Here is a 26,618-nt window from a genome sequence, read left to right on the forward strand (position 1 = left end):
GGATTCTCCCAAGGAAAGGGGGCAGCAGGAGGCAGGTGGGTACAGGACTCTGCTTAAGGCTGGAAAGAGAGCGGGGGTGGGTGGAGGTGCAGAGGGGCCAGGGGGGCTGGTGCTGCCCCATCCCTGCCAGTCTTCTGTCCCCTCCGGCTCCATTTCCTTAGGTGAACAGGCACGGGGCTTAGGGGCCTTCCCCTGCTCCGGGCTTAGAAAGAATTTGCTGCTCTGTAGGAACTCACTCTTTCCTTTTCTTGGTCAGTTGTTCCTTCTCTGATCCTCCTCCTTTACTCTCTCCCCTCCCTTCCCCAGAAGCATTTGGTGTGGGCGGGTAGGGGCTCCTTGTCCTGGGGTCTCCCTGCTCCGCTCCACTGAGTGCCTGCCAGGCAGACGCTGGTGGCTGGATGCAGCCCAGCAGTTGTGCACACGAAGCCACTCCTGAATATTTTTAGGAAAGTTTTCCCTCTTCTGTTTTTTTTCCCTCCCTAAAGGAATAATTTCCTCCTCTCCTTTCTCTTCCTCTCTTTGCTTTCTCCCCTTTTCCCTGCCTCTTGGAACCTTGTCCTGTACTTCTCTGATTCTGTGTCTTGGGCTTCCTTCTTTGAACCACTTTGCTTTGACCCTGCTTCGCTACCTTGACTCTCTCTCTCTCTCTCTTAGTTTTAGTTTTGTCTTTTTGTCACTCTCTGGCTCTTGGGTTTACTATCTCCTCTCTGTCCCCTAAACTTCTGCTTGTCCCAGACCTGTTCCTCAAGTGGCCTCCAGAGCCTCTGCCTCCCCCTTCTCATACCGCATTGGCTTTAGAGTCTGGAGGACTTTGTCTGTCCCTGTATGAATAATTAGACCAAGGGCAAGTGTGTTTGAGGGGGTGGGGGGAGGGTGATGCCCAGCCCTGGGATGTGGGGACACTATTAATAGTCCCAAGAGCAGCTGGGGGTGGGGGTGGTTGTCTGGCTGGCCTGGCCTGGCCTGGGCAGCTCAAAGGGCCAGAAAGGGCAGCGCTGGCAATAGAGCAGGTGGGGGTGGGGAGCAGCCCTGCAGGCCCCTTGCTGGGATGGGGCATCCCCTGCCCAGCGCCCCTGTCTTGGTGTGCAAGGTGTGGAGGGCATTCTCCACTGTCATTTTTTTTTTTTTGAGACAGAGTCTCACTCTTTTGCCCGGGCTAGAGTGAGTGCCGTGGTGTCAGCCTAGCTCACAGCCACCTCAAACTCCTGGGCTCAAGCAATCCTTCTGCCTCAGCCTCCTGAGTAGCTGGGACTACAGGCATGTGCCACCATGCCCGGCTAATTTCTCTATATATTTTTAGTTGTCCAATTAATTTCTTTCTATTTTTAGTAGAGACGGGGTCTCGCTCTTGCTCAGGCTGGTTTCAAACTCCTGAGCTCAAACGATCCGCCCGCCTCGGCCTCCCAGAGAGCTAGGATTACAGGCGTGAGCCACCGCGCCCGGCCTCCACTGTCAGTTTTTATTCTTCAGGTTGGGGAGGGGACAGAAGCTTCAGGGGCTGGGGGCCATTTGCCTGGACCCCACCATCGCATGAGCCCTGGCCCCAAGCCCTCTCAGAAATGCTGGTTCCGGCTGCCAGGAGAGGCGCCTGGCTGCCCATGGGCCAGCACCTGTGTTCCTGGTATCCTCAGCTCTCTGTATCCCCAGGGCTGGGCTAGGCTGGGCAGGTCGTGAGCCCAGCACTTTTGGAATCTTGGGGTAAGTGCTAGTGCTCTCTTTCCCTTCCCCGTTGGTCTTCCCTTTCCCTACATCTCCCCCACTGTCCTGAGACCATTGACTGATGGCCACTGCACACTGATATTGGGAGGGACACGCCTGCCGCTCTTTGCAGATGGTAGTGGGCCAGACCCCAAGGGAGCCCCTGGCCATGGTCTCTGGGATGAGACACCAAAAACTAAAATCTAGGACATACTGGATGTGTCACACAGAGCATGAGCTCCTGGGGAGGGGGGCTGAGAGTCAGCCACGGCATCCCCACCAAGGTGGCGTGTGAGCAGAGCCTGGAAGGAGGGACAGAGTTTCAGCAAATGGAGATGCAGGGACATGGTAACCCAGACAGGACAGCGACATTTATGGAACCCTGACTGTGAGCCAGGCCCTGAGCTAATCACCTTATTATACGTATTTTCTCATTTGTTCCTTACCCAGGAACCCTAATGGGCGGGCGTTATCTTCATTTTACAGATGCGGAAACAGTTCATAACTTGGCCAAAGTCACTGGGCCAATAGGTTCTGGAGCACGGCTGTGAACTCATGGGGAGCCCTGGTCTACCACTGCCGGCCGCCCACCTCCTCCCTCTACCTCCCCTCCACCTTGGTGTGCTCCTTCCCCACCACTGTGCCCCTGTGCTGGGGCGAGGCCAGCCCACCCAGGGCCGGGGTCTCCACAGAAGCAGAGCATGGCATTGTGCCCCCTTCCGTGGGCACCAGGTCCAGACCCAGGGCACTTCTTTGGGTGGGCCAAGGGCAGGCTCAGGGGGCAGGGGAAGGCAGGCCTGGGGCTAGTGGCTCCTACCTCACTTCATCCCTCCAAGCTTTTTTTCTTTTCCTTCTTTGGTAGTGGCTGCATCATCTTCAATCCCTTTCTCATGGGAATTCTGCTCTGCTGGGAATTTCTACCCCTGGGCATCTCTGAAATATCCCAGATGGTGTTGCTGCCGGGCCCTGGGTCTGCTCATTCACTCCACGGACAGTTGTGGACCCTGGTGTCCGAGGCTCTGGGTCACCTGCCAAGGGCAGACCATGGAGGAGCCTGCAGGGCCACCTGCATCTCCCAGTGCTGCTGTGGCTGGGGTCTCATTTATTCACTGCCGGGCTGGGCTTGGAGTAGCAGCTGACAGTCCTGGGCTTGTTCTCTCTGTCTGCTTGCTGGGTGCTCTGCTCTGGACCAGGGGCATGTCCCTCCTCCTCTCTCCTTTGCTGGCCACTGCCTGTCATCTCTTGGGTAAGAGTGACTGAGCACGCAGTTCTCCATGGCCTCCTGGCTTCTCCTGCTGCTCTGTGCCTGGGTCCATGTCCCTGGGCTGGGGACAGCTACAAACAAGTGCTGGGCTGAGCAGCTCTCACCAGGAGAGTTCCCTGAAGGGATCTGGGGCTGCTTGCTGGGGACGGAGGGAAGGTAGGAGTCTGGACTCTTGTTTTCGTGAAGGAGGGCTGGAGGGCTTCTGGCTAGGTGGCCACCTCCACAGCAGGGGTGGGGATGGGGGTGACCAAGCACCATAGGAGACAGACCTCTTTCCCCTTGATGCTATCTGGGGCCTGAGGCTGTCAGATAGAGCCTAAGCATGCTGTGCTGGTCTCCTGGTTACCAGATGAGTTGACGGACTTACCTTTCCTTCCTTCCGGCAGCCTCACTGCTAGGCATGAACCCAGTAGTGGCCAGACCTGGTCCTTGCTCCAGGGCACCTTTAGAGATGGGGGTGGGTTGGTGTTGAGAAGGTAGTTCTAGGGTCAGGGATGGAGAGTGGAATGTCCCATTCAGATGCTCTGCCAGGTTCCTGTGGCCTCATCTGTTCTTCCCCCATCCCCTATGGCTTTCCTCAAGCCTGGGCCCCAGGGGCAGCCACAGCCGGCCTAGACTGTGTGTGTGCCTGTGGGTGTGAGGCGATTTCTTCCTCTTCCCTGTCACTCATCCCTCTGCTGCATCCTCTTCCGCCCCCTCCTCTGAGCAGGTCACTCAAGTCAAAGGCTGAAGCCTCTTTGGAAAGGAGAGAGGACAGTGATGTCTCCCTGTCCCCACCCACAGCTTCAAGCCTGTGCTTCCTGGTCAGGCTTGGGCTTCTGCTTCCAAACTAGGTGTGAGTCTAGGAATGACAAAGGAAGGAAAACCCACCGCCTCAGGATGGCTGCAGGACGTGTGTGCGCACACACACATGCACACGTGCGCTGGCTCCTGGGGCAGGGTGGGGAATGGAGCGAAGGAGAAGAAGATCCTAGAAGCCCCTGGCACAGCCGCACCGAGCCCCGCCCCCCGCCCTCTGGCTGCCCTGCCTTCTCAAGGACTTCCTTGGTCCCCTGAGTCTCCTGTCTGCTGAGACGGGGAGAACCCCTCTGTGACCCGTCCCCCTAGCCCCCCATCCATCCGCCGCTCCCCTCCTCAGGGTGTCTCAGATTCTCGGACTTGGGTTTCAGGAGGCACAATAGTTACATTCTCCAGCTCTGATTGCTACAGGCCGGGCCTCTGGCTCCCCTTGAGATTGGGTTTCCCGTGCCCTGGATGCTCCGGAATCTCAGAGGAAGGGGGGAGGGGGTGCAGCGCGGGGGAGGCCAGGGATGGGCCCCTGAATTGCATCAGTGCTTCAGAAGACAGGGTGTTGCAGCTGCCTGGGGGCACCCCCAGAACAGAGTGCACCCCTACCTGCTTTTGGAACCTCAGGCCCAGGGAGAGCCAGGGCAAGGGCAGGCACACTCCAAGGGCTGTTCTCCCCAACCCCTAAAGGCCAGAGTCCCTGCAGAATCGAAGGGGGCTCCTCTCTGGTGGCTCTGCATGTACCATCTTACTCCACCCACCCTTTCTGGACAGCGAGAAGTGGCTGGTGGCACCTCCAGGTGTGCATGTGCATCTGAGTGTGTGACAAATGTCGCTCACCCGAATGTACACACACGCCTGGGCACACACATGTGGGTTCGGCCCAGACCGGATCTGCGCACCCCTCTCTGTGCAGCCCCCAAGGAATTCACTGGGCAATGTCCATGGGGGCTGCTGGCCAGTGAGTTACACGTGGCCCCTTTCACAGAGCAAGTTTGTTTCAAGCGGGAGCGGAGGCAGAGTGTTGGCTGCAGTGATCAGGAATTCCTCCCTCACCTAGCGGGAGCTGTAAATATCTCCCCGTCTGTGGCTGGAAAAATATATATATTAAAAACACACTATCAATCGGGGTTTATGTGCAGCACCAGGCTCCTCCTGGCTGCTAGAGCTTTCCCTCCAGAGCTCCACTTAAGAGGCAGAGTCCTCTTGGAAACACGCACATGTACACACGTGTGCAAACAGGCAGAAGGGAGAGGGGAAGGGGCTGGAAAGAGGTCAAGTGAAGGCAAAGGAAGGACAGAGGGAGGGGGGCCAGGACAGAACAAAGTGAGAGCCAGGAGCCAGGGCAAGGTCTGGGAGCTGGGGGCGGTGAGAAGGGCAGTGATGCGGTAGGGGTGCTTCGTGGCTGTTCCAGGGGATTCGAAGGGCCCAAATAAGGGAGAGGCCCACACTGCCCACCCTTGGCTGACCTGGCCCTGGTCTGGGTGCTGCCCGAGCCCTCTGGCCTGCAAGCTGTCGATGCGGAGGAATGACCCACGGGGAGCACCCCAGAACTGGGAGCCAAACCATTTCAGAGACTTGTTCTGCAGAGCCCAGATTTATCACCTGTTCCTTCACCGTCCTCCCTTCGGGAAGCCTGCACCGTGGCCAGAACCACAGGCAGGGGAGGCCTCTGCCTTGGAGGCGTGGATCTTGTGCATAGCCCAGGTCCCCAGAGGAGGATGGCCAGCAGCAGAGCTACACACTTGCGCGCTGGCCTGGCACCCCACAGCAGCATTAAGAATGAGCCGAGGGCTCCGAGATTTTCTCCCTCCCCAAGCCTGGCCCAGGGGGCAGGGACCCAGATTGCCAGGGCACTGGTCGGACATGTGGCTGGGCTCCGTTTTTAGGGGCCTGCATTTGATGGGCCGAGTGGGAGCACAGAAGCCAAGAGTGTAAAAGGAGCTCTCACCATCAGCACAAAGAGAAACATTTATTTGGTGTGGGGCTCAGGGGAGGCAGTGGCACCCCTCTATTCCATCTCCAGTCTCTCTAGGAAGTGGCAGGAGCCCTAGTCTCTCGAGAGAGGTGGCTAGGAAGGAGAGTGGGTGGCCCTAAACTTGGGGGGTGTGCAGTCAGGGTCCCCACTGCTCTGGCAACCAGGTTGGAGAGAAGGCCGTGGCCTGAAAGGCTGCCAGGGGATGTGGCCCCAGAAGACGGGAGAATCAGAGAAACAGCCTCAGGGGCGTGGGCTGGGCGAGAGAGGATAAAAGATAAAAGATGGAGCCCGGCACCTGCCTGCCTTGTGCCAGCCAACACTGTCCCTGCCCCTCCACAGCCCACAGGCCACCAGCTGGCCCATTGTCCCCAGTGAGAGAGCAGACACTGGAGGGGGTGCTCCCGTGTGGGCAGGGGCTCACTCATGCACGCCTGCCTAGCAGGGACTGCCAGGAGAGAGCCACCCTGGGCTCGGGCGAGGAGGGGAGAAGGGGGTGACCGAGAGATGGAGCGTGGAGACCAAGTGGGAGGCACGGCCAGAGTCCGGGAGGCTGCCCTCTACCTTTGCCGCGGGCTTGCCGCGGAGAACGGAGCCGCTGTGGCGCAGTCAGGTCCCCTCCTGTGCTGTTGGCAGTGGGCAGTGCGCGGGGCCTGCGAACAGGAGATAAAGAGTTCAGGCAGAGTGGTTTTTCTCACTAACCGTGGATTTGTGTGTTTGTTCAGCTGGTGGCTCTGATAAGCCCCATTCTGCCAGATAAAAGCCAGGCAGCCGTGAGGCGGGGCCTGGGGAGGGGTGTCATAAAGGGGCCCTCCTCCTGTCTGTCCCAAATCCCGAATCCTGGGGTTATCCCCTCCCCAGGGAGCCCAGACAGGGAAAGGAGGCTCGGGGCAGGGGCACGCCAGCCGGGGCGCAGCTCCTAATGCCTGAGGTGATCCAGAGCAGGCCGAGACCCAGGCAGGCCGTCTCCTTGCCCTCCCTGGGAGCCTGGCCACCGCAGACCCAGCCCTCCCCTGCCTGTTCAAGGTGCCCCTGGCTGACAGGGTGTTCGAAGACCCTTCCCCATCATGGCCCTCGGTGTCCCCAGGTGCCTGCCACCCTGTCAGGACAGGGGTCTACTCTCGCTGAACTAGTGGAGGCCCTGGGCACGGAGACGGCCTGTGGGGGCTTCAGCTACCTTGAGTGGTGGTGGCCCCAGGCCGGCCCAGGCCTTCCCTGGCCCTTTCACTGTGGGGCTGGGGGAAGCAGAGGGACGCCGCTCGAGCAGATCGGTGGGGCCCTGCCCGCAGCTGCCCCTGCTGCAGGGCTGGCTCCTCTATCTCTGAGCCTGGGTCCAGATTTCCCGCGTCTCTGCCTTTTGTCCTGGAGCGGAGCTGAGCGTGTCAGGGGCCGCCGGCTGAGGCCGCCAGCCGTAAGATGGCTGCCAAGGTCTAAAATGGCTGCCAGCAGCGCCCGGAGGCGCGTGGCCGCCGGCCTCGCCCGCCCAGCCTCACTCCCGCTTGCTCCTTTACAGGGAGCTAATAGTAATAACAGCAATAACGTTTCAGGGCCGCGTCCCGGTTTAGAAGGATTTCCTGTCTGTCGCGCTCTCCTGGAGCCCCATTTGTCTCTGCCTCGGTCGCTGGCCCTCCTCCATCTCTTTGTCGGGTTCCCTCGGCATCTTTCTGTCCCTGGGCTAGGTGTGCGCATGCGCACCCACACACGCGGGCAGGCAGCTCTGCCTGGCCTTCGCGCTGGGCCAGGACCACTCCCATGGGGTGGATTCTAAGGTCTCCTTCTTCTCCCCAGACCCAGGCCTGGAGGGCTCAGTGGACACTGAGTTGGTCCTAGGGTGGGTGGGATCCATCACAGAGACCCCTGGGCAGCGATCGGGACCACGTGCCCCTGGCTGGCTCTGCAGGCCAGTCCTGAGGCTGTGCCCTTCCGCCAGCCGCAAGTCTGAGCAGCCTCAGGGCCTGGTGGAGGAGGCCTGGGGTGGGCCACCTGCCCCTAGGTCCCCTGGCTGCTCTCCCTGGATCAGCTAGGCTCCAACCAGACCCAGGAAATCAGGGACGGGCTGAGGGGAGAGAGTGACCAGAAGGTTCACGCCACACCGTGCAGGGGCACAGAGGTCACCCTCCCAAGGAGCATGGGAGGAGGTCTGTGTGCTCCCTCCAGAGCAGAGAGTGCCACTAACTTCTCTTGCTAAACACACCGTCAGGCTAAGTGGGAAGGAAGGTATGGAAGGATGCACCCCAAACCAGAGAGGGTGAGGGGCCTCAATAGCACTTTCTTACACACACACACACAAACCTGTTTTCTTGACTTGCTACAAATTTTTTTAAAAAATTAAAAAAATGGAACAAGGTAAAGAATAGGGGAGTGGGGCCTGAAACCATTGCCCTTTTCTACCTGTCACCGAGGCAGGCAGCGAGGACCGTGGCTAGCACTCCCAGACCTAGACATGGCTCGGCCTTTGCTCGGAGAGGGCTGAGCAGGAGGGGACGTGGCTCTCTTCCTTCTGTCCTGAGTGGCCAGAGGGTCCCTCACCCCCGCTCTTGGGCCAGCATCGCCCTTTGGGAACCTCCTTACGGTGGGGGTGAGACCAGGAGGCAGGGCCACTCTGAAGAGTAGGGCAAAGCCCTGGCCAGTGCCAAGGCACAGTTTTCAGATGCCACCCCTATGTTGTGAGCAGCTGATTCTTCACCAAATGCCTGCCTTCCTCCTTCCCCACAACCTGCCCCAGCCCCCCTCTGCCACCCTCTCGCCAGCTGTCGTGCCCAGGCAGGCATTCTGGAGGTCCCCGTTGTGCCCCTGGCACACAAAGCTTTGAGGACCTGGGGGGTGGGGGTGGGGGGGTTTCCCAAGCTCAGCAAAATATTCACACACACACTCCACCCTGCCCCCAGCTCTCTGTGAGCTCCCACCGCACAATGGGCCCTTGTCTTGGGGCTCCCTCTGAGCAGCTGTGGCACTGGGGCATGAGACAGCCCAGACAGGCTGGCACAGAGCGGGCGACGGCGTCAGGGCAAACCTCCCCCCTCTGGGTTGCCAGGCACTGCCTGTGAGCATAAAGGTGAGGTGGGGGAGGCGCAAGCAGACAGGGATGGCTTTAATTAACCGAGTAAGGGAAGGGGTGCTCCTCTGGGAGCTAAGCCGGTGGGGGCTGGGGACCCTTGGGTCCGTCCCAGCTGTGAAGAGAGGGTCTCTGGCTTTTCCCCTGGCCCCTCCATGCTCCTGACTCTTGGCCTGTGCTGCTCAGCTGAGGGTGACTTTGTCCTTTAAGGCACAGCGGGCAGCATCTGGGGCTAGTTTGGGTTGTCACCACTGGGGTGCTGCTGTCATCTAGTGGGTGGAGGCCAGGGATGCCGCCCAGACACCGTACAGTGCACAGGACAGCCTCGCTGCAGAAAACAGTCCAGCCCAAATGTCCACAGCGTTGAGGCTGAGAAACCTGCTCTGGGGCATGAGGTGATTGTTTCTTCCCCTCTCCCGTCTCCTCAGTCGTGTGGCTGGCTGGGGCGGAGGGTCACTCTCCTGCAGCTGCTTGTCGGGTGCTTATGGGGAACTTTGCTCCTGACCTCTTCCTCCCCTTTGTCTCCTTCAGAATCCGGACAATCAGATAGTTCAAACCAGCAAGGAGATGCGGACATCAAACCACTGCCCAACGGTCAGTGCCCCGCCTGCGCTTGCCCACCCCGGCCGGCCTGGCCGCCTTCGCTTCTTCCCCTTCACTCGGCTGTCCCTTGCCTAAACTTGGACTGCTGTCCCCAGCGGAGGGGGCTCACCTGAAGCACAGGCCCCTCTTCAGCATAGACCTGAGAGGGCAGAACTGGGCTTGGGAGGGAGGAGTGAAAGGCGGGGAAGAGCTTTGGAGACACAGGCAGGCAGCCCCCTACTGGCCTTGCCTTCGCTCACCCTCCCTTTTCCCTCTTCAGGGCACTTAAGTTTCCAAGACTGTTTTGTGACTTCCGGGGTCTGGAATGTGACAGAGCTGGTGAGAGTATCACAGAGTAAGTGAGTCCTTCCTTCCAGGTTGGGCCAGAGGCGGGGATTGGGGATGCGGAAGTGGGACCTCCCAGGGCCCACTGCTGATGGGGTCTCGAGGTGGGTGGATGGGGACAGACGGGGCCACCCGGAGCACTTTCTACCCTGTTGGCACCGGGCTGGGTGGAGCAGGTCATCCAGAGAACCCCACCTCTGGTCCCCACTGCTTCGAGGGAAAAAAAGCCACAACCAAAGGCTCTTCCCCGTTGACCCCCAGCCAAGAGGAGGTTTCCTCAGCAGCCCAGACAGCCCACCTTCCCCCTTCTCATGGCCCCACAGTGAACTAGCCCTGGGCTCTGAGGAGCAATGAACAGGCCCCACTGGGTTGCCTCACCTTCTAAACCTCATCACCATCTTGTTTTTCCCAGCTCCTGTGGCAACAGCATCAGGGCCCAACTTCTCGCTGGCCGACCTGGAGAGTCCCAGCTACTACAACATAAACCAGGTGACCCTGGGGCGGCGGTCCATCACCTCCCCTCCTTCCACCAGGTGAGCCCAGCGCCTCAGCCTTCCCTCCTCCCCTGCCCTCCAGGCCATCCCCCAGGTGGCTGCAGGCAGCTGTGCCCCCCAGGCCTGGGTGCTTCAGAATGTCACCTCTCGCTGAGGGCACTGGCTCAAAAACAGCCTGGGCCCAGTGTGCTCAGTCACCCACTGAGCTTCCTGCCTCTTGCTGTCATACATCACTTGGCCTTGGGGACACAAACCCACACAAGGCATGGCTGTGCCTGGAAGTGGGGGTCGCAGAAGGCCTCTCTCTTGGGGAGGTGACACTTAGGCCCACGCACCCACTGGGCTGGTACAGGGCTACCCAAGTGAAAAAGCAGCATCCATCCCAGTCAAAGCTGGACAGGTTGGTGGGACCACCCCACAGAGGGCTTTGGAGACCAGAAGAAGGCGTTTAGGCTTCATCCTTGGGCCATGGGGACCACTGAGGGGTTTTCAGCAGGGGATGTTGGGGATGTGTGTTCTAGAAAGCTCCCTCCAGCAGTAGCGCGTGTGGGCAGGACTGACAGCCAGCTAGGAGGCTACTCTGACAGGCTGGGGTGGAGGTGGGCCTGCCTGGTGGGGATGGCGAGACAGGGAGGGACAGAGTGGACGGCTGCTTGGGAGGTGAGACAGTCAGCTCTGGTCAGGCAAGTCCTGCAGGGCAGGGTTAATCCTATTTTTTTAAAAAATGAACATTTGTGTTTATTGTGAGCTTTTTGGCATTCATTTTGATTTTTAAAAATACTGCATTAAAATATGCTTTATGTTGATGACTGAGTTTTATGGCACCCCCTGACATTCTTGTCCCTGCGAGTACCTCATGTACCACACCTGGCCCTGGGGCTGATGGGAATAATGAGTGGGGCAGAGGAGGCAGCTGAGGGTTTTGCCGACTTCTGTGATGTGGGAAGGGGCTGGGGGAGGGAGCTGGTGGGCTGGCTTTGAGGTTGGGCATGCCGTCAGTGCCTGGAAGTGCGCCGGTGCAGTGCTGCACCCTGTGTGGAGGGCCATCAGTGCCTGGGCCCTCTGCCTGGGTGCTCGGGGACTCCTTGGAGTCTTGGCCCACCCTTGGCCCATCTGACCTTTTCCTCCTTCCCCAGCACCACCAAGCGCCCCAAATCCATCGATGACAGTGAGATGGAGAGCCCCGTCGACGACGTGTTCTACCCTGGGACAGGCCGTTCCCCAGCAGCTGGCAGCAGCCAGTCCAGTGGATGGCCCAACGATGTGGATGCAGGTATGGGTGCGGCGAGCCCTGACCCAGAGTGAGGGCAGCCTGGGGCCTTGTCGCCTCCACTTGGTCTACCTGGCCAGCCTCCCACTGGTTTCCCTCGTTGGGCGTTGGGCGGCATGACCCGTCTGTCTTCCTACCTCCTGATCTTCCGGAAGAGGGCAGAGCAGGCTGGAGGAGGGGAAAGGAGATGGGCAGCAGAGCCCAGGGGCATGGCAGTGGGAAGCAGAGGGGCCTCCAAGCCTCTGGAGCCCTGCAGCGGCCTCCTCGGGGCCACCTTCCTATGGCAAATTTCCAGAGAGGTTGCCCCACCCTGTGGGCTTCGTGGTTTAAAGCAGTTTCTTAACCTGGGCACTGATGACATTTGGGGCTTCATCGTTCTCTGTGGTGGGGGCCGTCCTATGCACCACAGGATGTTTAGTAGCGTCCCTGGCCTCCAGCAGCAAACCCCTCACCCTCAGTTTTGTTGACCAAAAGTGTCTCCGGACATTGACGAATGTCCCCCATGGGGACAGAGTTGTCCCGGGCTGACAACTGCTAGTCTCAAGGGCCCAGCTTTAACAGAGAGGCTCAGAGTCTGGTGAAGAATGAGCAGAGTCATTTTCCGGCCAGGTATGGAAGCTGGCAAGGGCAAAGAGCCTGTAGAAGCCAGCTCAGTCCTTCCCAGTCCCCTCTAGGCACCCCTCCCTTCTCACCCATCCACCTTCACCTTCAGTCTTGGTGGATAGACCTGGACAGCCCAGGTGGAAGAAAGTATGTGCGCACACGTGCGTGTGCGTGTGTGTGCACATGCACACGTGTGTGAGGAGGCTGGCTGCAGGAGACCCCTTCCTGAGGCACCAGTGGCGCAGCCTGTGTGCGCCCTCACTGCGCGGGCGTCATGGGACTGGGGAGTGCAGACCCGAGCATGTGGGGCGTGCAGGTCACATCCGCTCCGGCCAGGCCTGGGGCTGGGGCCTCATTCTCTGACTCAGGAAGACAAGTGTCTGGCCTGATGGTGCTTTGTCTGGTGTATGCCAGATGTGCCCCTCCTGGGAAGGGCCAGGTGGGCGGGCAGAGGCCAGGGCGGGGCCAGAGAGGCGCTCCTGCTTTTCTGCTGTCCTGTGAGTGCAGACTCCAGCTTCTCTGCTTTCAGCTCCTGGGAGGAGGAGAGGAGGGCCTTGGGCTGAGGGAATGGGCCCTCAGTGGAGGCTCACTTCTGCAGGATGGCACCCTGGCGTGACTCTGGGGCCCCTCCCAGGGTCTCCTCCTGGCAGGCAGGGACCTGGGCTAGCACAGCCCACACACTTCTAGGGGAGCCTCGGGAGGCAAAGGGAGGAGTGGTGAAGGCCCAGGAGACTCTTCAGCTACATATCTGGTCCCCAGTCAGGCCTCAGTCGGGTGACACCTTCTGCAAGGACTGCCACTGGAGTGCTTTGAGGGCTGTGTCTGCTGGCTTCGGGGTGGGCGAGGGCTCCCGGACCGCCCTGCCCAGACCTAGTTCCTGAGGAGCCCCCCTCTTCCTTGCTCCCACTCTCTTTCTCGGCTGTCTGCTTTTGCGCCTGCCATTTCTGCATTTCTGCTCCTTCCGGCAGGCAGTCCTGCCACGCACGGCCCCCCCCCACCATCCTCCTGCAGCACCCCCAGCTCCCTTACGCCCCCCGCCCCCCTACCCATGTGTCGTTTCCCTGGGCTGCAACAAATCGCCAATTAAGCAGCCCAGCTGCAGGACAGGGAACAGCTGGGGAGGCGCTGGGGACGGCTGTGCACAGCTGGTGGGACGCTCCCCCCCTCCCCACCGTGCCAGCTATCAGGTGGCACACAGCTGCCGCCAGATAACACCTCTGCTGGCGGCTGGGAGTTCGCCCTTCCCCCACCTCTTCCCTCTGCAGTTAAGATGGCTCTTATTTCTCTGTTCTGCAGCCCCCATGCCCCCCACCCAAACTGACTCAATTTGTCCCTCAAAGATGGCCTCTTTAGAGATCTGCCCCAACTCTACCTTATCTCCCTCAGCCCAGGACAGGAGACGAGATCCCCAAGAGAACCTGGCCCACCAGGGGCCCTGCTTTGTCCTGTTATTTGGACACCGTGCCCACTGGGCAGAGATGACTTTGGCTGGCCACACAAGGCTCCTAGAGGCACAGCTCAAACAGGCTACTCTTTGCGCCCCTGTTTCCTACTTAATGCCACCCTTACCTCTGGCACCAGGCGCAGGGCAGAGCCCTAAAACGACCTATCCTCTGGCAGCACAGCCTCTGGGTCCCCTGGCCGGAGGCTTCTTCTCCCCTCTGGCTCTGCCTCCAGGGCCCACCTCGGCCTGAGCAGCCGGAGGACTCTGCAGGTCCTCTGGCCCCCGTCTCTGCTCTCTTGTTGGGCACTGCATCCCTCCTGAGGACCTGTGGCTGTGCTTTCCCTTCCCAGAAGGGAGAACTGGCTTCTTCCCACCAGAACATCCCACGGCCCAGGGCACCACGGCACAGACCCCAGACTGTCCCTCCCTGGCTGTCACGCTGGCACCCTGGGGCTCTTCCTGCACCCTTCCCTGATGATGGCCCTTCATCCCACCCTTTCATTCCATTATCTGCTTGTCAGGGGCAGGCTGGGCCCCACGCTCACCCCCATCCTGTGCACGCAGCTGCACGTTCCCTGGGGGCCTCATTTTACTCTCTAATCAGAAGTACCCACTGTCTGGCCCACACGCAGGGCCTCGGTCCGAGACCCAAAACTGGGCAAAGGAAGCAGGGGCAGCCTGGCGGAGGAAGGGGTGGCCCGTAGCGGGTGCCGAGGAGAGAAGGAGCTAGCTGCTGGCTTCCCGCCTTCCCTGCTCCCGCCCCAGCCTGGCTAAACCTGCTCTGTGTTGCTGCTTCCTCCCCCCAGGCCCGGCTTCTCTAAAGAAGTCAGGAAAGCTGGACTTCTGCAGTGCCCTCTCCTCTCAGGGCAGCTCCCCGCGCATGGCTTTCACCCACCACCCGCTGCCTGTGCTTGCTGGAGTCAGACCAGGTGAGAAATGGGGGGCCCAGCGGGGGGCAGTTGGGGAGGCGGCTGAGCGTTGAGGGGCAGCTGGCCAGGTGAAGGGGCCAGGGCTGACCCCAGGTGACAGCCCGGAGCTCTCCAAGTGAGCATGGGGCGGCAACGGGTGGGCATGGAAGTGGGGCCCTTTCCATGGCAGCACCTCTTGGAGGACTGAGCCCAGCTCGGGCCTCCTCACTTGGTTCCTGAGCATCCTCCCCTTGCTCCTCACTCCCCGCGTGCGTGCATGGGTGCTGGGTGAGGACAGGCCCGTTCTGAGGCCTCCCCTAGGCCAGCCACGTTCTCCTTTCATCCCGCCAGCTGTGGGCGGGAAGGCACCGCCTTCTCCCCCTGCCCTCCTCTCCTCTCGGCTCTCTGGCCCAGCAGCGGCTGGCTGAGGCCGGGTTGGTGTGGGGCAAGGATTAGCTAGAGCCCTCCTAAGGAGCCCAGGCTCCTGCTCTGTGTCCTGGGGCCAGTGGCTCCCTTCTCTGGGCTCCCTGCCTTTTCTGGAAGTGAAAGGCTAGGCCTAGGGGACGGGTGGTGCCTGGGCTGCTCTGCAGAGAAAGGAGCCACTGAGGCCTTGGAGGCTGCTCTCTGGCTTCATTGTTTCTAGCAGAGAAGGTGCTTGGAATGAGAAAACCTAGGTCTTCCTAAGGGGACAGAGTCAGGCAGGAAGCTGTGGGGGCTAGTCCTCAGCCCTGTCACTCCCTCACTGGGCACCCATCTGGCAGCAAGAGGCCTGGACTTTTCCAGACACGGCCCCGTGTCCACCCGTGGTCTCCTGGGCTCTTCTGTCGGACATGGAGAACAGGGAGGTTTACCTCCCAGCTTCCTCCTCGGGGCCTCCTGGCTGGGAGCCCAGAGACAGCCAGTGCTGGGGCAGGGTGTGGTGGCGGCAAGGTGGGGGTGGGGAGCCGGGGCCCTCTGCGTAGGCAGCAGGAGGGCGGCAGGCCCACCTCCTCCGGCTCCAGCTCAGCGTTTATGAACTCCAGAGAGAAGCCAAGTTTCCTCAGCTCCCTAATGAAACTGAGAGCAAGAGTGAGCTGATTGGAAACATACGGGAGGGGAAGAGCTGGGGCCCGCGCCGGGGAATTGCATGTGTGAGGACGCGTGGTGCGCAAGAGCGATGGGACTGAGCACACTGGCACACAGCCTGGGTGGCAGTGGCTAGGTGCACACACGCTCACGCTCAGATGTGTCAGGCGTGTGTGCCTTCATCCAGACCCCCACAGAGCCATCTGCCTCCTCTGGTCCCTCATCCAGGCTCTCACCAGGGCCTGGGTCAGGGCAGGGCAAGGGAGGCATGCGCTGTGAGCGCAGAATGGCAAGGGGTGCCTAAAACTCAATCATCAAGATAAATGATTTTTTTCTTTTTTTGGAGACAGGGTCTCACTCTGTTGCCCTGGGTAGAGTGTGCAGTGATGTCATCATAACTCGCTGCAGCCTCAAACTCCTGGGCTCAAGCGATCCTCCTGCCTCAGCCTCCCGAGTAGCTGGGACTACAGGCATGTGCCACCATGCCCGGCTAATTTTTTCTATATATTTTTAGTTGTCCAGCTAATTTGTTTCTATTTTTTTTAGTAGAGACGGGGTCTCACTCTTGCTCAGGCTGGTCTTGAACTCCTGAGCTCAAATAATCCGCCCGCCTTGGCCTCCCTGAGTGCTAGGATTACAGGCGTGAGCCACCGCGCCTGGCCACTGGCTGATTTTTTAAAAAATTTTTTGTAGAGACAGGGTCTTGCTATTGCTCAGGTTGATCTCAAAATCCTGGGCTCGGGTGATCCTCCTGCCTCAGCCTCCCAAAGTGTTAGAATTATAGGTGTGAGCCACAGTGCCCAGCCTAAATAATATTTTCACGCAATATTTTTTTTAAATCCAAACTATTGCAAAAAAAAAAGGATAAGGAGCAAATATCAACATTTGAAACAAAAGCAGGGTCCGATCTTGCCCTACCTGTCTCCCCCTAATCCCAGCCCTGGTTCTGATCAAACTTTATTTACAAAAACAAGCAGCTGACCTGTAGACCCCAGTCTGCCAATTTGATTGTACTTTTTTTTTACATGGCATGAAAACATTATTAATCTCGATGACTGGCTCTTTTTGTGCCACCTTAACTTTTGTGCCTGTGACAAGTGCCTCACCGGCCTCAACCTGCTCCTGCACCCTCCTCCCTCTTCCTCAGGACCCTCAGCCCTGTGGCCAGCAGCCCCCCTCCTCTCCTGTCCCCCCACCCCCGCCGGGTGCCTTCTTGGCCCTGACAGCCTTTTCCTCCTGCCCACGCGCACACAGGGAGCCCCCGGGCCACAGCGTCAGCCCTGCACTTCCCCTCCACGTCCATCATCCAGCAGTCGAGCCCGTACTTCACGCACCCGACCATCCGCTACCACCACCACCACGGGCAGGACTCGCTGAAGGAGTTTGTGCAGTTTGTGTGCTCAGATGGCTCGGGCCAGGCCACCGGACAGGTGAGTCCAGAGGGCCCCAGGAGCCCCACTGCAGCCTCATCTCAGTGTCCGTCTGTCTGTCTCAGGGCTCACAGGGAGAGGGCCTGAAAGCCAGGGTCCCACCTGGGGCTGGAGAAGCAGGGAGCTGGGAGCACCGAGCGCCTCAATTTTCTGGGTCTGGGGGTGGGGGTCTGTGCACTATGCTGGGACCTGTCCGTCATGGTCTGGAGAGTGGAGGCAGCGACTGGGCCCTGTTGCATAGGCTCCTGCCTTTCCTGTGGTCCTTGTTACCCCAGCAGGAGTGACCCCGTGACCTATCTGGCCCAGGCCTGGTTATCTACTTCCCAGCACCCCTCCGAAAGCTCAGGGCTACAAGGATTTGGTAGATTCTGGACCATAGTCTCTCAGTCTCAGCACTGTTGACATTTGGGGCTGTTTATTCACTGTCATGTGAGACCATCCTGTGTACTGCAGGGAGCTGAGCGGCATCCTTGGCCTCTATCTGCTAAGTGCCGGGGCCTTCTCAGCTGTGCACAGGAGGGCAAGATCGCCCCGGTGAGAGGCACCGTGTAGAGGGAAGGCCCCAGTCCACAAAGCTGCCACAGAGACTCCTGTTGGCAGGAGTCTTGACGAAGGGTTCCCAGAGCAGTTCCAGTTCTAGAGCGAAGCCTTCTGCTCCTCAGCCCTGGGCAATAGACTGGCTCCCCACAGAGCCCTTCGCCATCACCTGAGAGCAGAAACTCAGGGCCGCTCAGCAAAGGAATTATCCCAGGAAGTGCTGGGCCAGAGGTGACCCTTCAGTGGTGTGGTGGTCCTCACTCCGTTCCTAGGGGACCACTCTGGGTTGGGACATGGTGGTCTCCAGACCTCTGGGAAGGCTCTGGAGCCTCAGCAGCATACTGTGCTATGAGAAGCCTCAGCTCCTCTGCAGCCAGCTGTTGCAGTCTGGAAGCCCACTGCGAGAGCCGTGGCTGGGAAAGGCGTTCCGGAAGCCCACGCCAGAGGCTGCCTCGGCATGCTCTGCGCAGAGTGGGCATCTGCTAAGTGCTGGGATATTGATTTGGGTGGGGCCGTGGTTCAGCCTCCTCGATCTGTCCATAACGGAAGCCAGTCCTCTTCCTTCCCTCCTGCTCGCCCTCCTTCCACTCCTCTCCGTGTCTCCTTCCCCACCTCTTTGCCCTGCGAGGGCTTCTCTTGCTGACTCTGCAGCTCTTAGCACACTCGGCTTCACCCGCCTCTGTGGACAAGCTCTGTCCACTTTTAGGGTCATGGAGGGAAGAGCAGACCTGACCCCTGACAGCCACCGCGCTTCCTTCAGAGATGCTGGCAGTGTCCACGGGGAGCTGCTGTTCTATGCCCCGGCCCTGGGGTCTGGAATATGGGGCAGAAAAGCTGGGAGCACTGCCTTGCCTGCCTTCTCATCCACAGAAGTAGAGGGGGTTTGGAGTCAAAATTCGGCTGGCCTAGGGACCAGGTTAGGCAAGGAGCCAAATCTAACCACAAAATCCTTGAGAAAGTGGGTCAGTCAGTTGCCCAGCCATCCGGAGGGCTGGGTTCTGAGCCTTCCCCTTGACTTGACTGTTCAAGATTGAGAAGCCTAGAACGCTCCCTTCTTGAGGCAGCTCTTGCTCCCAGGAGACCACGGACAAAACACTGTAGACAAGAAAACAAACAGAGCACAGTGGTGCGAGCCTGTAGTCGCAGCTAGTCAGGAGGCTGAGGCAGGAGGATGGCTTGAGCCCAGAAGTGCCAGGCTGCAGTGAGCTGTGATCACGCCACTGCATTCCAGCCTAGGCAACACAAGGAAACCCTACCTCTAAAAAAATAAATTAGAAAAGAAAAAAGAACGCAGACAGGAACCTGATTAAGCAGGGAGTGTGGCCTGGCTGAGGAGCAGCCTCTCTGGGTTTCCTCTTGTGGCCTGTCATGCTGAAAAGAGGAGGAGGGGTCTTGCCCCCAGCTCTGAGGGGAGGCTTGAGACAGCACCATGCTGTGGAAGAGGCCGATGTGTACCTGCAGAGAAAACCAGCGGCCCGGGCTCTGCAGCTGACCTGGCAGCAGGGAGTGGTAACACCAGCCTGTGCAGCCACCGTTAGGGCAGTGCTTCTTAGACTGAGAGAGCATGGGAGTCACCTGGAGGCTGCGCTAACTAACACACAGGTGGCTGGGCCTCAGCCAGAGCTGCTCGTTCAGCAGGTCCAGGGTGGGGCCTGAGACTCTGCATGTCTCCCAAGTTCCACTTTGAGAAGCATTGATCTGGAGCCTAGAGCAGCTGTCCCCAACCTTTTTGGCACCAGGGACCGGTTTCGCGGAAGACAGTTTTTCCACGGGGGTGCGTGGTGGTGGGAGGGGGTGGTGGGGGCCGTGATGCAGAGCTCAGGCAGTGATGCGTGGACTGTTTGCTAATAGGCCATAGACTGGTAGGGGCTGAGGCCGGGCACTGGGGACTGCAGGCCTAGAGGATGAAATTTCTAACCTTCTTGAGAACTTGAAGTTACATATCAGCTTGGCAGGAAAATATCTGCATAGAAAAATTTTACAGGCCGGGCGCGGTGGCTCACACCTGTAATCCTAGCACTCTGGGAGGCCGAGGCGGGCGGATTGTTTGAGCTCAGGAGTTCGAAACCAGCCTGAGCAAGAGCGAGACCCCGTCTCTACTAAAAATAGAAAGAAATTAATCGGACAACTAAAAATACATAGAAAAAATTAGCCGGGCATGGTGGCGCATGCCTGTAGTCCCAGCTACTCGGGAGGCTGAGGCAGAAGGATTGCTTGAGCCCAGGAGTTTGAGGTTGCTGTGAGCCAGGCTGACGCCATGGCACTCACTCTAGCCCGGGCAACAAAAGCAGACTCTGTCTCAAAAAAAAAAAAAAAGAAAAAGAAAAATTTTACAGACGTTTGCGGAAGGGTTCCCAGGCACCCCTATAGCCAATCCTTGGACCCCAGGGTAATGCCAAGGCCGAGAGGAGATGCAAGGGCAGAAAGAGGATGCCTGGTTAGCTGTGTTTCAGGGAGAGAAAAGAGCCCAGAAAACACGATGAAGAAGCCACAGGGCCCAATGGGAGAGTGTGACTGTGGCTCAACCGGGACCACCGATGCTGGAACGGCCAGGCCCTTGTCATTTGTAGGATGCAGGTGAGGGTCTATACCAGCTTCTAGGTTCCTTCTAGTTCCTAACTCATGAAGTTTTAACAACCTGTGAAGCCACAAGATGTTGAGGTTTTTTTTTTTTTTTTTTGACACAGAGTGTCATTCTGTTGCCTGGGCTAGAGCGCTGTGGCATCAGCCTTGCTCACAGCAACGTCAAACTCCTGGGCTCGAGCGATCCTCCTACCTCAGCCACCCAAGTAGCTGGGACTACAGGCATGCACCAGCATGCCCAGCTAATTTTTTCTATATGTTTTTAGTTGTCCAGCTCATTTCTTTCTACTTTTAGTAGAGATGGGGTCTCACTCTTGCTCAGGCTGGTCTTGAACTCCTTAGCTCAAACGATCCTCCTGCCTCAGCCTCCCAGAGTGCTAGGATTACAGGCGTGAGCCACCACACCCAGCCAAGACCTTGAGATTTTTAAAACCTTGACTTGTACCCCAGTCAGAGCTGAGACGTCCCAGTCTGGTTGGAAGTTACTTCTAGAAACTGAATGTTGTAAATCAGCAGGTTTCAGTGTCCAGCCATATCAGGCTGGGATTAGCCTTATCAGGTGGGATTAGTGATTCAGATACCCCTGGGGGACACAGGCTCTGAAGACCAGAGTGAGGCAGAGGCTGCCCTTTGTGTCCCAGCCCCATGGGAGATTGAGCTGAGGACATCCCGAGAGGAGGAGTGAGGCTGTGACCTATGGGGACTATTCCATTTCCTGCCCTGATGGAAGAGTGAGATAGGAACCAGACAGGCCGCGGAAATGAGGGGAAATGTTGCTGTTTGGATCTCCATGTCACCCCCGCCCAGTTGGAAATCTCTGCACTCTGGCCCGTGCTAGCACCTGGAACTGAAGGATCCCTTTCCAAAATGACACCCAGTACAAAAGGTCTCCAGCCCAGGACACAGATGGGGACCAGCACAACCACTGCTGGCCTTTGTCAGGGGCCCCTGAGAGTTGGTACCCTTGGAGTGGGCAGGAGCAATCAAGTCGAAGGGACCATTTAGAGGGCCAGCGTGTCAGACTGGGTGCGGGTCATTGGGGGTAAAGCGCGGTGGGAGGAAGGGCCAGAGTACAGAAGGGTGTGGCCCGCACCGGTCAGCCTGGGCTTCCATGATTTTAAAGTGCGGCAGGAGGGATGAGTCGCTCCTATGGGTGCTGCACGCTTCTGCCAGCTCGCTGGGGAGCCTGTGGGGAGCCAGCCCGCTTCACAGGGTCCAGCGGTGGCCAAGAGTGTCCTGGAAGAACAAGGCAGAGGGGTAGATTGTGATTCAGGAAATCTGGCTGATCCCCACAGAGGGGATGGTATTTTCTGAGCAGGGCTTGAAGGGTGTGGGAAATGGTCTCCCAGACAGAGGGCTCTGCAGTGGGCGGGTGTGCAGTCCTGGCTGCTCAGCCTGTGTTCTGGAAACCTCAGTCAGTTTGGAATGGGAAGTGCCTGGGGCAAGGGGGACAGAGGCATGGGTGGTAGGAGAACCCACTAGGCTCCCCAGTCGGGGCCTTCAGTGCCCAAGCGGGGAGATTCTGCTCTATGTCGGATGCAGTTGGAGCTGTGGAAGGCTTCGGAGGATGAGAGAAACCTGAGCTGAACTGGATTTGGGGAAGAGGGTTGACGAGCCTGCTAGAAGGATTCCTGGAGTCAGACGGATGTGGCTGCAAATTCCAGGCCTGGCCAGTTGTAGCTGGGTGATTTCGGACACACCACTTAATTGTGCAGAGCCTCAGTTTCCTCAGTTGTGAAATGGGTAGAATAGAGCTGCTCTCACAGCAGGGTTTCCCAGCCATGGCAGTGCTAGCGTTTGGACTGGTGATCCTTCGTCCCGGGGGCCCGTCCTGTGAGCTGCAGGGTGCTGAGTAGCATCCCCGGCCTTCGCCCACTCCACACCAGCAGCATCCCCCAGCCCTTAGTTGTGACAGCCAAAAATGTCTCCAGACATTGCCAGTTTCTCCTTGGGGGACAGAATCACCCCTGAGTGAGAACCACTGCCTTATGGGGTGGTTGGAGGGTTAGACACAACGCAAGAAAGCGCCTGGTGCAGGGCCAGGCACTGAGGGTCTGAGCTGGTGGACACACCGTCAGCACATGGCAGACCCCTGCAATCTCACTGTCACGGTCCAGATGAAACCCTTGAGGAGAGAACCAGGGGCTGGCTGGAGGCATCTAGCAGATGGGCTCCGAGGGGTTTGCCCACTGGTAGGAGGAGCAGCACACGGGAATCTCCCAGGTCTCGAACCCGTGGGACTGGGACTGGGAGAGCAGAGCTTCGCCCGCCAGGAGAGGAGCCAGTTTAGGATAAAGGGCTCAGGCCAGGCCTCCCTGCACCCAGGTTGCAGGTGGTCATCCAGAGCACCGTCCAGAGCAGCAGGAGGGACGTGCCCAGACCTCCAGGGAGCGTTGTCCGGGGAGACTGTGCCCGCAAGAGTCAGGGGAGCCCGTGCCTCTTCCTTTGGCGCTTACGTTCCCCGGAGCCAGAAGGCTGAGCCACACAAGGCCACCCACGGGCCCTGGAGGAGGAAACTTGAGTTCGAAGCAAATGAGGGCGTGAAGGACAAGGACTGGATCCTGTGGCCCAGGCATCCCTGGCTTCTGAGGGCGTCACACAGGGAAGTCCTCTGGAAGAACCTCACGGGAACTGGCGCTGGCAGCGATGGATTTCCCTCTGCGGCTGCTCTTTAGGAACAGGCCAGCACTCCACTGTTCACTGGCAGCCCAGGGCGAGTCCCCAACTTCTGGTGGCCTCCTGAGGCCGTGCTGTAGGGTGGATGCTGGCAGGTCTGCAGTCCTCGGTTGGGTCACCCAGCCCCAACCCAGGGGCCCTCAAAAGGAGGCAGGCATGTACTTTGGGGGATGGGAGGGCGGGGGCGAGCTGGCTCATCTTTCCTGCTGCAGGACAAGGTCTTCAGGAGCGTGACAGTTCTAGGTGCAGCTGCATGTATATGCCAGGTGGCACATTTTTGTACCTAAAACATTTTCCCTAAAAAAGAACAAACCACCCGTCGGACACCCCCTCTTCCTCCCTCCCACAACTTCAAAGAGGACTTAAAAAAAAAAGAGAAACACCTGAGAGACCAAATAGAGGCCTTACACCCTCACCCACCCCGTGCCCGGATGAGAGAACCCCATCCTGCATCTTCCACCGGGAGCGCCCGCCCTCAGGAGCGAGCTGGCGCGGCCGCGCAGGGGAGCGTGTGTCTGTGTGTGATGTGCCTTCATGCGTCACTCTATTTATGTTGTTCGCAGCCCAACGGTAGCGGCCAGGGCAAAGTCCCGGGGTCATTTTTGCTACCGCCGCCGCCTCCAGTGGCCAGACCTGTGCCCCTTCCTATGCCTGATTCCAAATCCACCAGCACTGCCCCAGACGGCGCCGCCTTGACTCCTCCATCACCTTGTAAGTGGACGATGAAACCGAAACCACAACGCCCAGCATCCCCAGCCCATCCAAACAGTCTCCACTGCAAAAAGAAAAGCCTTCCCCCTTCCCCACTGCCAAAGCCCCCAACCCAGAGCTCCATGGAACCTCCCACCCGGACAAGAGCAGAGCCGAGCCCCCCAACCACAGCCTCCCTCCCGGGCTTCAGTCGCACCAGCCAGCACCCCACGAGCCCCTGCCTGCTGCTCCCAGCCGGGGCCCCTGGCCCAGGCCCCTCTGGGGGGCGGGAGGGAGAGAGCAGCGGGGCGCGAAGGCCAGGGGTGCTGGCGGGGGTGGGAGGGGGCGGGGAGGCACAGCCATGCCATCTTCATGCCTGATTGCTGTTTTTTTTGTTTTTTGTTTTTGTTTTTTAATTTTTTGTTGTTTCGTTGTCCCCCTCCCCACACCAAGAAAATCAATTGTAACCACAAGGCGACGCCACCACCATCCCTTTTTTGCCTTGCCCCCCTCACCTCCATCCCAGGCCCCAGGCCTCACCTGAAAGATGCAGCAGGCCAGCCCATGACCCTTCCCCCCAGTCTCACATTTGGTTTCTCGTTGTTCCTCTTTTTTTTTACCCCCTCCCATCCCTCTCCCCTCCCTCTCCTCAACTCCTTTCCCAGGTTGGATGTGTCAAGGACAAGGGGGGGCTCCGGGCCTCACTTACTTCATCTCTATCTGTCTTTCTTTTCTTTTCTTTTCTTTTTTTCTTTTAAACCAATGACAAATTTTGTCAAAGGGAAGAGAAGAAAACTCTGAGTCGAGAGGCCCCAGGTAGACCCGACGTGGACAGGAGGCTGGGCGGGGTGCTGTCTGGGGCAGGGACGGGCAGCGCTCTGGGGGCTGGCAGGCCACAGGCCGGGGCGGTGCTGCGGTGGGAGGGGTGGCCCATCTCACACTGCTCTCCAGTTCGCGCTCTGTCTTTCCTGCTTTCTCGTGGTTTGAGTTCTTTTCCCCTCTCCATCCTCTTCATGCCATCCTCCCATCTGCATCCGCCATAGGACACATGGTCATGGTCATTGGAGGTGGGCAGGGTGGGGGAGGGGAGGCAGGCTGCAGGGTGGGGGGCACTTCTGGGGAGAGGTGGACAGAATCTGGTGAGCACATGGTCCCTGGGTGCGTCTGGTACAGGGCAGGGTGTGGGCATCCCAGGCAACCTGTGACACTCCTTGTCCCCTCTGGGGACATCTTCCCTCCTCGGGGTACAGGGCCTTTGCCCTCCTGTAGGGCTCCAGGGCACAGCCCAAGTAGAGCTCAGGGGTGTTTGGTTCATTTGTCCCCTTGGGCCCCAGGACAGCTGCCCCCAAGTGCCTGAAACCTGGGGCTCCGCCAGCCCTCAGCCTCCTCTCCCTCTGTCGCCTTGGCCCATTTCAGGCCCTAGGACCACAGGCCTGTTGGACCTGGTGCATTAGTCAGAGAAGGAGGATGCCATGGGCCTGAGCCTTGCCACGCCTGGGCCCAAGCCGAGCAGCCAGCTTCGAGGCCCCTCTCTGACCCTGCCCTATGTGCCTCAGCCCTCTGTTGGGCCTCCTTTGAGTTCCCTAATCCACCTGCCCAGTCCTTGGGCCTGCCCAGGTTGGTAAGTGGTGTAGCATCTAGCTGGGCTGCCCGGCAGGAGAGGTGGCCTGGCTGAGAAGGCCTTCCCCACTCCCTCCCAGCCCCCTCTCTTTAATACCTGAGAGGGGCCAGGGGAAAGCAGGGATACCCTCTGAGGGTGCTTGGGGACCAGGGCTATCCCCAGCCCTGCCCAGCACCTCACTAGGGGACAGAACTAGGTCCAAGGGACGTCATTTTCAGCCTCCAGGGCCCCTCCCTCAGCCAGGCCATGAAAGAGGATGCCTGGCTGAGGCTGTGGCTGCCAGCGGTGCAGTGTGTGCTCCTGCTCAGTGAGAGGATGAGGGGCCCCCCGTGTAGGGGAGGCAGGCTCAGAGCCCGGCCTCCAGCACAACTGTCCCTCTGGCCCGTCCTTCCCACTGCCAGCCTGAACCCTGGCAGCGTGGTCTAACCCGGTCTCTCCCTCTCTCAGCAGCCCTGAGGGGCAGTGCCCAGGTGGGCCCCGTGACCTGACGGGGTCTCTCCCTCTCTCCCCTGCTCCCCACAGCATTCGCAACGACAGGCACCGCCTCTGCCAACCGGTTTGTCAGCATCGGACCCCGGGACGGCAACTTTCTGAACATCCCACAGCAGTCTCAGGTAGGAGACCTTGGTCACCGTCTGGATGCGGGGACAGGGAGAGCAGGCAGGGTTGGGGCATCTTGGTGTTAGGGAAGAGGCTGGGGTCCCCAGGGCTAATCAGGGAGAGAGGGTGGGGCAGTGCTGGAGGGCCCAGGCTTCTGCACGCCCAGCTGAGCCTGCCTCCCCAGGCAGCCCCCAGGCTCCCTGGCTAATCAGCTAATTGGATAATTAGCTCTGACAGCCCAGGCCCTGGGGAAGGCGGCCAAGGACCCAAGGCTAGAGGCGCTCTGGGCCAGGTCTGGTGGAAGCAAAGATGGAAGCCCGAGGCCTGTCAGGAGGAGGACAGCATCTGCCTCACTGCCCTGGCCCCCAGCCCTCCCCTCTTCCCTGGCTTTGGGTGGGCTGGGCAAGGAGTGGAAGAGGGACAGAGCAGGCCTGGTGGGCTGCGTGCCCAGAGACTCTGGCAGGGCAGGGCTGGCTGCTGCCCTGGAGGCCCCTCCCCCAAGTCCCTACGTGTTAGGGGGAAGACCAGCATGCCAGAGCCCTCTGTCCCTGCTCCCATCCCCTGCTGACACCACCCCCAGTTCTCACAAGGAGACAGGTCCTGTCACAAGCAGGAGATAAACCAACCCTCAGCCCTCCAGCTGGAGGCCTCTGAACTTGGCCTTGCGTGGCACATGTGGGTGGGTGTCCCCACGAGGTTGGGAATAGCCCACAGGGGCCCAGGGAGGACCCACCTGAGGACCGGGGCAGAGGCAGCTTCAGAGGGCCTGCAGCTTGCACAGCATGACGTTTTGGAAAAGAACAAATGTCTTTCTTTTGCACACTTTACAAAAACACCTCCTTGGAGGCTTCCTGGGCCCTGGGATATCTGCCTCTGTCCAGAGCGCCCAGGGCCACCTCTCATCTGCTCTGCCTCTGCTCTGAGGCCGGAGTCCAGAGAAAGTTGGTGGATGGAAGTTTCGCGTGTGGTTTGAGATTTTTTTTCCCTTTCCT

The 26,618-nt window shown here is 59.3% G+C and overlaps 1 protein-coding gene across 1 annotated transcript in view; it reads left to right on the forward strand.

Annotated features, from left to right (window-relative positions):
• The window catches only part of NFIX (nuclear factor I/X (CCAAT-binding transcription factor)), a 98,853-nt gene that overhangs the window by 64,859 nt on the left and 7,376 nt on the right, over positions 1–26,618 (forward strand). The window contains exons 3-9 of the mRNA XM_012641492.1: positions 9,310–9,372; positions 9,641–9,715; positions 10,118–10,238; positions 11,336–11,472; positions 14,323–14,445; positions 16,744–16,919; positions 25,549–25,640. Of these exons, the coding sequence (XP_012496946.1) occupies positions 9,310–9,372; positions 9,641–9,715; positions 10,118–10,238; positions 11,336–11,472; positions 14,323–14,445; positions 16,744–16,919; positions 25,549–25,620 (767 nt within the window). The 3' untranslated portion in view covers positions 25,621–25,640. The remainder of the gene's footprint in view (positions 1–9,309; positions 9,373–9,640; positions 9,716–10,117; positions 10,239–11,335; positions 11,473–14,322; positions 14,446–16,743; positions 16,920–25,548; positions 25,641–26,618) is intronic.

This window comes from Propithecus coquereli, unplaced genomic scaffold (genome assembly GCF_000956105.1).
Source record: "Propithecus coquereli isolate 6110/MARCELLA unplaced genomic scaffold, Pcoq_1.0 Scaffold164, whole genome shotgun sequence".
In the NCBI taxonomy this organism is placed as follows: Eukaryota; Metazoa; Chordata; class Mammalia; order Primates; family Indriidae; genus Propithecus; species Propithecus coquereli.